This window comes from Zingiber officinale, chromosome 3A, assembly GCF_018446385.1.
Source record: "Zingiber officinale cultivar Zhangliang chromosome 3A, Zo_v1.1, whole genome shotgun sequence".
NCBI lineage: Eukaryota > Viridiplantae > Streptophyta > Magnoliopsida > Zingiberales > Zingiberaceae > Zingiber > Zingiber officinale.
Window position 1 is genome coordinate 22,816,879 of NC_055990.1, and position 10,974 is coordinate 22,827,852.

General features: G+C 45.6%; 1 protein-coding gene across 3 annotated transcripts; it reads right to left on the reverse strand.

Moving 5' to 3' along the window:
* Positions 1–7,665: 7,665 nt before the first annotated feature.
* Positions 7,666–10,647, reverse strand: LOC122053603 (phosphatidylinositol 4-phosphate 5-kinase 6-like). 3 transcript variants are annotated; one of them, XM_042615622.1, is made up of 8 exons: positions 9,416–10,647; positions 9,165–9,329; positions 8,899–9,064; positions 8,705–8,821; positions 8,419–8,612; positions 8,246–8,352; positions 8,098–8,155; positions 7,666–8,004 (listed from the first exon to the last, which is right to left on the reverse strand). In XM_042615622.1, exons 1-8 carry the CDS (start codon positions 10,645–10,647, stop codon positions 7,713–7,715), a joined length of 2,331 nt encoding a protein of 776 aa, XP_042471556.1. In that variant the 3' UTR covers positions 7,666–7,712. The 3 variants fall into 3 exon arrangements, with proteins under 3 accessions (XP_042471556.1, XP_042471555.1, XP_042471557.1); XM_042615621.1 differs by having other exon boundaries at positions 8,098–8,173; XM_042615623.1 differs by lacking the exon at positions 8,098–8,155 and having other exon boundaries at positions 7,666–8,047.
* Between the last annotated feature and the right edge of the window lie 327 nt (positions 10,648–10,974).

Sequence of the window (10,974 nt, forward strand, 5' to 3'; positions counted from 1 at the left end):
TCAAGGACAAAAAGATGGGCTAATTACCATAGTCATCTAATCAAATGGTCTAAACAGTCAGAGGCCTAACCATCAGTTGTTGCCTTGAAAAAAAAATCAAACTAGCCAAAGGTAGGCAACGTGGTAGCATCGTGGGAAAATATATTTATGATGAATGTGGCAAGCAAATCATCACCCTGATACACTATCACGCATATTACTGTGTATTACCGTGTGTTTATGACGCCTGACATGCCTCTTTTTAAGGTGGGTAGCACCAACGGTAAGCTTAACGGAGTAATATCCTCCTGGGTAAGTGTGCCGATTGGAAAATTAAAACCTATGGAAGTCTAGTCAGTCAGTCTAAAGCCTCCTTCGACTACACATAAAGGGAAAACTTGTGATATGGCGGATGATCATGAGCCCCCCGGGTGGGGACCAAAGGTCAACAGGCCAGAGTATGTGCAGTCAAAGTCCAAGGTAGGTCAACTCGAGCAACCTACCTGGTGAACCTTTCCCATGCCAATCGGACATCTCAGGGGCTAACTCCCCACTCGGATGCAATTAGGGCCTAGCTCCCCACTCAACTACTTACGGAGCTTTACTCCTCATGATACTCTGATCGACTAGAATCAATCAGACATCCCAGGGGCCTAGCTCCTCACTCGGATGTCATTGGGGCTATCTCCTTACTCAACTACTTACAAGGCTATGCTCCTCATCACACTCTGATAGGCTAATGTCGATTGGACATCCCAGGGGTCCAACTCTCCACTCGGATAACTATTAAGGCCCAGCTCCCCACTCAACTATTGGAATCGGAGCGCGACGGAATACATAGATTAAAATCATTTTTTTTTAATCATGGATCTCTTCATAGTACATATAGTTTTAAATAAAATAACATAAAAACATACATCGAGTCCTTAATAGGCGTGAATGATATCACAAACAAAGAGCCTCACGTGTGACTTCTATAACAATATCCATGGGCACTAGATCACGAACTTGATACGATATGTTAGGTGCTACCCTCTTGGATTGACAAAACTTTTTGGAAGTACTACTGATCCTTTTAATGGAAGAAAGAGAGAAGTGAAAAAGAGCTCATGCTTCCTGTTGGTGCAATATCCCTCAGGTCAAGGTTGACCTGGGTAACCAAACTGAGTCTTGGTTTGGGTTTAGATGTTTGACAATAAGATATTGATTGAAGAAGAGTCAAGTAGGTCAAGGTTGACTGGATACTTGACTGGGAAGTCCTAACTGGGATGTTAGGCAAAATGAAAGTCCTGGTGAGTGAAGCCAGGCAGAAGAAAAGTCCTAGTGAGTGAAGCCAGGCAGAAGGAAGTCCTGGTGAGTGAAGCCAGGCAGAAGGAAGTCCTAGTGAGTGAAGCTAGGCAGATGGAAATCCTGGTGAGTGAAGCCAGGTGAAAGTCCTAGTGAGTGAAGCTAGGCAGATGGAAATCCTGGTGAGTGAAGCCAGGTGAAAGTCCTAGTGAGTGAAGCTAGGCAGATGGAAATCCTGGTGAGTGAAGCCAGGTGAAAGTCCTAGTGAGTGAAGCTAGGCAGATGGAAAACCCTAGTGAGTGAAGCTAGGTGAAAGTCCTGGTGAGTGAAGCCAGGCAAGGGAAAATCCAGATGGATCAAGGATGATCGGACATCTGGTGCTGGGAAGTCCAAGTAGGTCAAAGGATTGACTGGATACTTGGCATGAAAGAAAAGTCCAAGTAGGTCAAAGGATTGACCGGATACTTGGCACAGAGAAAAGTCCAAGTGGGTCAAAGGGATTGACCGGACACTTGGTAAGGAGTCCTAGCAGGTCAAGGGAGTGACTAGATGCTAGGCATGACATACCAACAGTCAAGGTTGACCGAATGTTGGTTTGGATGTTTGGGACTTGGTTTTGGACAAAAACCAAGTCGGATCGATCCGTGGATCGATCCAGCTCGGATCGATCGCTGGATCGATCCGACTGCCCCCAATCGATTACCGGATCGATCCGTGGATCGATCCAGATGTCCCAATCGATCGCTGGATCGATTGGGAGGCCGTCGCGCGATAAGCGCCGGATCGATCCGTGGATCGATCCAGCGCGCTTCAGAGCAAGCGCCGGATCGATCCGTGGATCGATCCAAAGCCTCCCCGATCGATTGGGAACATTCGAATCGATCGGGATCCGACCGTTGGCGTCGTTTATAGCTGCAGGCGTTCGATGGCTGCGGCAAGAACTTCTCCGATTCACTCTAGAGCTCTCGCCAACTCCTCCACAGCGCTCACAAAGCTCAGATCGCCAGTTCTTGAAGGATCTTGGAAGCTCTCCAAGTCAAGAGGCGGATCAAAGCCAAGAAGAGAAGCTAGGGTTAGGGTTTTGTACTCATTGTAAGCTTGTAAGCTTGTATTTCTTGTATCCTTTCCCTCTCTTCTTGTATTGAGTATTGTAGGGCTTCTCCGCCCTTGGTAGTTACCACAAAGGAGAGTTTTATTTAGTGGAGGGTGTGTGTGTTGGTGTGGATCCTTGGATTAGTCACCTCTTGTGAGGTGGATACAAGTAAAACCAACCGTGTTAGCGTTGTGTGTTCGTTTCTGTATTTTCCGCTGCACATCTTTGAAGGAACAAGCAACGCCGAGCACCGAGCGAACGCGACGAGCTATTCACCCCCCCCCCCCCCTAGCTACTTTTGGTCCTAACACTTCCAACCTTTCCAAGGGTGGGTATTTATAGCCTCCAAGAAAATTGAAGAGTTAAGGTCTCCATTAATTATTCATTTAAGTAGAATTATGTCCTCTATTAATTAGGAAGATAAAGAGTTATGACCTCATTAATTCTTTATTTAAGTAAAATTATGATCTTCATTAATTCTTCAAGGAAGATAAAGAGTTATGACTCTTTAAATTTTCCAAGGATCACCATGATTGCATCTATCCAAATTCTTTACTCCCTCTTCTTTGAATCAAATAAAATCATATTTGATCTTGACCCGTATTAGCTTCTAATATTTCAGAATTAATTAATAATTCAATTAATTCTTATTGATTAATTTTAGTATCCACTAAAATATTCAATCATAGATAATGTTTATGTCTACGTGCTATGTATGCGATCCTTTAGGTTTTATACACAAATGCAGTGTAAATCCATACATAGACTAAGGTAACCATCTAGCAATAATTTGTAATCACCGGACGTGATAAAATTAATTAGTCTTAAACTATAAAGCACAATGAATTGATTACTGTGTAATTCAATTTCTTCATCTAGCCTACATCCTAATTAATTCGGTACATTATGCATCATCATCAAATTAATTATTTTATTTTCAAGATATAATAAACTTCTCTTGATTGATAAAATCATTCCTCTTATGACCATAGATTTCAAGTCACTAATATCTCTATCAAGTAGCCAGGAAGTTAACTCCTAATTCAAGCGAGCGATAAATCTTTTATTGACTTAACACTATTCTCTATATACATTGTCATACATCCAACTACCGCATTAATCACAATATGATTAAACACTGCTTTTAATGACGTCAAAGTACATAACTTTACACATAGAATAAATAAAAGTCTCAAGTTAAAAGATCAGTTAGACTAATTCATAAGAGAAATGACCAATGATACTTAATATGTGATTTTCTCTTAAGCGGATCATGTCCAATATACCTCTAAACTCAAGGAACCCCTAAGTCAACTTGGATATTCATCCCTCGGTCTATCTCGACCTAATTATACTTAGCGTTGATCTAAATATCCATGTCCTCTCTAGATATCTATTCCATCAAAGATTGTTTTAAGATTAATATACTCAATTAATCCATGGAACTTTATTATTAATCATATATGTTAGGACCTTGATGTCCGCTAGAGGGGGTGAATAGCGTCTCACCCAAATCGTCGCTTCCTACAATGGTTAGTGTGCACAGCGGAAATACAAGATAAATACTAACAATAGAAAGCAAACCTAACACGTTGATTTAACGTGGTTTGGAGATAAAGCTCCTACTCCACGGCTGTCCGTAAGGTGGGCGATCCTGATCCGTCGGTGGATGATTCCACGGAGAACTTCCGGCTAGCTCGCGTAGCTCCTTGTGGGTGGAGAAACCTCGCCACAACCTCGTACAAGCACGCTAGATCACTTGGGCACTTGGAGACTCTAATTAGGGTTAACCACCACTAATTTCGTCAACTTCAACCAAGCTTCCAATGCTTGGTTATATAGGCCACGGGTTAGAAAACCCCGCCTACCACCGATCGCCAAAACATGCGATCGCTCTTCTTGAAATTCGACCCAACTACCGATACCAACCCTCTGTTTCACATTGCCGATCAGATCAGTCGACTGATGAAACCATCAGTCGGCTGCTACAGTACTGCTACAGTAACACTACAGTGTTACTACAGTAAACCTTAATTTTGGGATTTTACCCCGAGTACATTCACTCAGCACTCGTTCTCGCCCGACCAACCTAGACCTAGCCTTCTAGCCTCCTCCATCAGCCTTGCGTCCCTCAGATGCCTCCCCATCCTTCACGTCTTGCCTTCTGGAGCTTCCATCGGCCTTGTCATTGTTGTCGGGTCTTCCTTTGCCAAGAGGTCGCGCCTCCGGGACTTCATCCATTGCCAAGTCACACTTAGACTTACGTTGCCAAGACTACATGCTTGGACTTACACCGCCAAGACTCATCCTTGGACTTTCCTCCTTTGCCAAGATCACACTTGGACTTACGTTGCCAAGACTACATGCTTGGACTTACACCACCAAGACTCACCCTTGGACTTTCCTTGTTGTACCTGTATCCTGCACACTCACAATGCATATCAAATACAACAGTAAACCTAACTTAAACCTTTGCCCAAACATCAAAAACTAGGCTACCCAGATTGCTCCAACAATATATGTACATGCAGAAAAGTAAATGATTAACGACAAATACTTGCCTTTATAAAATAATTATCCATAAAATATTTAAGGAGTGTCTTGTCACATAAGTGCACACACTAACATCAACTACTTACAGGGCTTCACTCCCCATCACACTCCGATATTCTAATGTCGATCGGTCATCCCAGGAGCCCAGCTCCCCACTCGGATGTCATCCGGGCCCAACTCCTTACTCAACTACTTACGAGGCTCTGTTCCTTGTCACACTCTGATCGGCTAATGCCGATCAGACATCCTGGTGCCCAGCTCTCTACTTAACTATTTACGGGGCTCTATGCCCCATAACACTCAGATTGGCTAGAGTTGATCGAACATCTCAAGGGCCCAACTCCCCACTTGGATGTCATTAGAGCCTAACTCCCCACTCAACTACTTACAAGGCTCTGCTCCCCATTATACTCCAATCGTCTAATGTCAATCGGACATCTCGAGGGTCCAGTTCTCCACTCGAATGCCATCGGGTCCAGCTCCCCACTTAGCTACTTACGGGATCCTTGTCCTCGGCCTATCTCTCTATTAGTGGGATAGACGACAAGTGGCCTATTAGGCTTTCTAGCCCATGAACACACTTAGTCATTAATATTTCACATGAATTTGTCAGAAAGTCAGAGAGACTATATCTTTGCATGGATAAAGGATATTCCTCTCATACCTACTAATACGGTGATAAAGAGGGGTCCCACCAAAGATAGGTCAAAGTAAGGAAGATAGGCTGATGTGGAAGTCAAAGTTAAGGAAAGAGTCAAAGTCGACTAAGCGGGCCAGTTACGGCCGAGCGAACGGCATGCCCGTGTGGACGAGCAAGGCCAAATGGATAACTCGAGGTTAAGAGACAAACATGCAGTGCATCCCCCGACTGACCGCCCTATCGAGCGGGAGGCGTGTCCGTCCTGATGAGAGGTAGCCCTTTGACAATGGAAAAGCTACGTGAAGGGAGATTGCTCGGTGCAGTACAGCCGAGCGGGTGTGTTTCGACCGAGTGGCTACCGGTCGACCTACAGCGGGGCCCACTTGTAAATCTCCTCGTACTCTTTTAGATGTTTGTGCCATTGATAACAGAGCATGTTCCGCAGACAAATCGTATAATAAAAGTTTCTAGACTGTTACACCAGAGATATGCATGCTCGTTTAAGGAAAGGTATCAGAGACACTTTTTGACTTATCTTTTCATAGGATAATTGAGAAAACGTGTGCACGCTTTGACATGCGTGCGCAAACACTGTATTAGCACTATAAAAGGGATTCCCATCTACAAGAAGAGGTATGCGCAACTTATTATTCTACACGTTTTAGCTACAGTTTTTCACTATTCTCTTATTCACCGGAAATTGACTTGAGCATCGGAGGGTCAACGCCAGGAACCCCTTCCCGGTCTGACACTAACGATTTTGTGCTGCAGAATTACGTGAAGTCTTCACTTCGTCAAACTTCCAGTCACATCCCCAACTTGTCATCTTCTCCATTTTCATACAAGAACAACTACGATGAGACTGTTGGTATACTGGAAGCATACCGATTAGACACGCTGTCTAGCAATAATATGATGCCCTATTAATGCGAGGATTATAGACAGGGCCTGCCTTGGAGGAGGGCGGCACTGGGCGATGGCCCTGGGCCCATAATTTGAGAGGGCCAAAATTTTTTTTTTATTAGTATTATGTATTATAAGCATGTAATTGAGACCTTGAATAGTTGGACCTAAATTCATATTTCAAAATCTTTTGATATTGTCTTTTACTTTTATCTTTTTAGGCATGTAATTGGGGCCTTGAATAGTTGAGGCCCAAATTTATTTTAGATTTTTTTTTTCCGCCCTGGGCCTCCTATGTAGAAGGACCGGAGTTTATAGATGCTTTATAAAAGGAGTCCCTCTCCGCTAGGGCATGTACACTAATGATGAATTCACTTTTCATTTCACTGTTCTTCTTCCCTCCAGTATATTAACTTGATTGTTAGAGTAGACGCGTCAAGGATCCCTTTACCTGCTTCCTAACGATCTTTCTACTTGTGGTTGCGAGCATTCCAAGCTCAAAGTCTTTTTCTCATTAATCATCAAACCAGTTCACCTCTCATCGCTTCCCGAGGTAACGATCACGTTACAAGAAGAAAATCTCTTCAACAATTTCAAAAGCATCATCAACCTCCGTATCCCTCGTCATCATCGCTCTAGATGAGGCAGCAGATTAAATGAGACGGCAGATTCCCGCCGGATGATAAACTATTCTTGTTTTTTTTAAAAAAAAATACTATTCCCTAAATTTTCTATTCAGTTAATCAAATACACTCATTACTTGGTTTAATTAAGTAGGACATTAGGTAAATTCAACCCAACTTACAAACCCGCAACTTCCACACTATTCAATTTATATGAATTTCTTTTTCTGTTCCACCTTTAAAACAGGTAATTAACTAATATTATCAAAACTGTTACAAAAGGGAGAAAACAAGAAAAGAAAAAATTAAGACATTTGATACATGCTACTCTCAAGTAAATGATTTACAAACTCTAAATTGGTATGCTCGTTACAATCTTCAGTGAATTGCTGCTTGAAGCTCCTGTATTCACATTTACTTGGGAGAACCCTCATGGTTCCTTCAAGGTAGGTTCCAGGCAGCCACAGAGTAAAGCTAAAGAGAGTAGAGCAACCTTTCCTTGCCGATCGATCGATCGATCGATCTAGCGCCGCCGAGGTAATGTACAAGTGTGCCATGCTGAGAGGTATCAGTCAGACACTGATGTTTGCTTGCAATGTCTGATGGTGGTGCCTCATTCATTCTATGAGTGTGCCTAAGTATTGTCCTCTTGGAAAGCTCTGTATACAAAATCTCGAAAACGCCTCGAGTATTGCTTTGGATCGACAGCGGATATGGAGGATGGATCATGCTGAATGGACTTGTACGCGTGCTCGAGCTTTTTACTGATATCGTAGTCTTGTAGTATGTCGATAATGCCGAAGATCAAGACTACGTCGAAGAATTCCCCTGTGGGTTCTCCGATCAGTTGGGGCTCGCCGTCGGTCCTCCTGGCAGTTAATTCAGCCTTCGCAGACATGTTCAGGCCTAGCCGAACGTTTCTCGACCTACGACATTGACAGCAAGAGATGAACAATGGTGACACTTGAGCTACTCATCATTCAACAATGTGATTGGCAGTACAGACATGGTTTTATTACCTATTGGAATCAGAAAGGAATTGATCCTTTTCTAGTTTTGAAAGCTGAATTGTTGCTTCTCTTTTGTTATCACCACCTTTCAACGAAACAAAGTCTAATCAGAGAACAGAGAGTGATAGTTTGATGTCGTTGTGAAATTAGATTGAACCTTCAGATGAAGAGGTCTCTCTCGAGTATCGAAAATGGACACCGACCAGGAGACTGTAATCCATGATCCTTTCTTGCTCAAGAAATTCACAATCCCTGTCAATTTGCCTATAGAAAAGATGTAAATGATCTCTTATCTTCATACACAAGAAGGTACTATAAAGTTGATGATACCTTTGGAACTCTTGAAACCAAGATCGGTGTAGTCGGAAAATGAAGTTAAGATCGAGATCTTTTAAGGTGGTGTTTTCGTTGATCTCCGACTCCGGCTTACTGGTCATGCGGCCATGGGAAGATCCTTTGAGGTCGAAGCGCCTATGAATGGCAAACTCGGAGCAAAACAAGTTCTCCATGATAACGAAACGGACCTAGATGGCCATTACAGAAGGAACAATAGGCCTTAATTACATGCCATGAAACATAAAATCTTTGTAATGGGGAAGTTGTGGAAGCTGCTGACCTTCTTCTGTGCAGCCCCAGTTAACTTCACACAGTGAAGGCCAAAAAACTTGGTCACCAAACTCTTCTCGAATTTCCTCACGTAGCTGTAGTACGCCGGGAGCATTCTCAAAAGGACCTAGAGCAACAATTGTTTGGTAGAAGGCTCGATCAGGAAAAAGAAGAAGAAGAAGAGAAGATGATGAGTTCTCTCACTTTTACTTCAGATTTCTTCATTGTCTTGATCATGTATTTGTCATCGTTAGTCAAGTAGAAGAAACTTCCACTCTTCCCAGGAGATGAGAGTTCTCTGAGTGCATCGTTTCCGCAGAGAGACAACATATAATCAGCTGGATCTACTTTGAACAGCCTGCAAAGTGTCCTGGACATTCAATTTAAGCAATAATGGATCAACAAATCTGAAGTAGGGATGAGTAAAAGGTCCAAAAGATGTATGTATACAATAGAATTCTTGCAGTAACCTGAACACCAAAGGGCAGTAGTCTTTCCACTTGAATTCACAAGATTGATGTGGAGGTGTGTGCTTTGATCCTTCAGATGGAAACTTGGTCCACACTTTCTCTTTCGGATCGAAGGCCGACGATTTCAGCTCGGCTTGAGTGTGGCCTTGTTTGCCTACTGCATGTCTGTAACATCGACACTTGGTTGATGATCATCAATCAAATGAAGGATAGAAACACAGAGCAAGCATTAGCAAGACACAAGGTTTTACCTGATGCCGAGTTGGAGATTGAGCATGAGCTCGTAGTTCTTGTGGCCTTTGGTGATGGTCTCTCCTTGCTTCTTCGGCGGCCTCGGCGGCGCCCACGACCTGCGCGGCGGCCGGGAAGCTAGTTTGGCCTCTGTCTCATGCAGCCGGGAGCTGGCAATGTCATCCTTCGCGACGTCCAACGGGATCTCCCCGATGACGGTATGGGTCCTCCCGTTGGACCTTCTGGGCGCCCCGCCGTGGCCGCTGATGTCCACTGACGCCCGCCTTTGCGGGCGGTCCGACGACGACGACGACGGCCGCCACATCTCGACGTCCGACCAGTTGAGGACCTTCTGTGAGGGGAGCACGGACACGCTCTCCCCCGGAGCGATCTTGCACTCGCGGAGGTCGGCCGAGAAGGCTTCCTGTGGGTCCCGGGCGGTGGGGGTGGTCGCCGTCGACGATGGGTGGTACACGCCCTGCTGGATTCCGGCGTCGTCCTTGGTCCATACTCCGACGTAGAGGCTGCCATCTGGCCACCAGTAGCTGCCGTTGCCCTTGGGACACCCGTCTTCCCACCCGCCGTCGTACCGGCTGCCATTGGCGGAGATGAGGGTACCGCGGTTGTGGATGAGGCCGGCCACCCACTGCCCTACGTACTCCGCCCCGCTGCTCCACACGTACCGGCCGTGGCCGTCCTGGAGGCCGGAGCGCCACTCGCCGTCGTAGTAGTCCCCGTTGGAATAGGATTTCTTGCCGTGTCCGTGCTTGAGGTTCATGGACCAGTTGCCCCAGTAGGTGTCGCTGCTGGCGCCGGTGAAGATGCCGAAGCCGTCCATGAATCCGGCCTTGAACTCCCCCTCGTAGGTCGACCCCGACGGCCAGGAGAACTTCCCGCGGCCGGTGATTTTCCCGCGCCGCCACTCGCCCTCGTACATACACCCGTCGGTCCAGAGGAGCTTGCCAGCGCCGTGGGGGACGCCGCCGGACCACTGGCCGGAGTAGTAGTCGCCGCTGGGGAGGACGAGCTCGGCTCGGTAGAGCTCCTCCTCCTCCGTCTCCGTCGACGCCGCAATCGAGGAGTCATCACCCCAGCCGCGGGAGGAGGTGGATGCAGAGTCGTCGTCTGCGGACATGGGGGACACCTGGCAGACCCGGCGCCGGCTGCCGGCCTGGTACACCTGCTGCGCTTTGCGGACCGCTGACTCCCACGACTTGGCGATGTTCTGCTGCCGCCGGTGCTCTTTGTACATTCTACTCCTCTGCCGTCGCCGTCTCTCCCCCTCCCTTCTACTCCTTCCCCGTCGCGACGACCGCCATTGCCGGAATCACTTACAGAAATTATGCAAACGAGTTTTCCACAAATTTACGTAGAAAAAAAATAAAGAAACATTGCGATAAAAGACCAAGAATGCCAAAATTGGGATGTCTGTTATCACAACCAAAAAACTCTTTTCGCTTCATTATTGTTCTTGATTAGCCATTCTTCTAATTTGAGCCATCCAATCCGCCCTAACAAATGGAAGGCGAGCCTAATTGTCGCCCCGAACAAATCTCGTTTTCTTTTTCGGGCACACAAA

Excerpts from the sequence above, each read along its gene's own strand:
- LOC122053603 (XM_042615621.1), bottom strand. The coding sequence starts at position 10,647 with ATGTACAAAGAGCACCGGCGGCAGCAGAACATCGCCAAGTCGTGGGAG. Across the intron at positions 8,613-8,704 it reads CTGGGGCTGCACAGAAGAAG|GTCCGTTTCGTTATCATGGA; the intron begins GTCAGCAGCTTC and ends ATGGCCATCTAG. Across the intron at positions 8,005-8,097 it reads TTCCTTTCTGATTCCAATAG|GTCGAGAAACGTTCGGCTAG; the intron begins GTAATAAAACCA and ends TCAATGTCGTAG.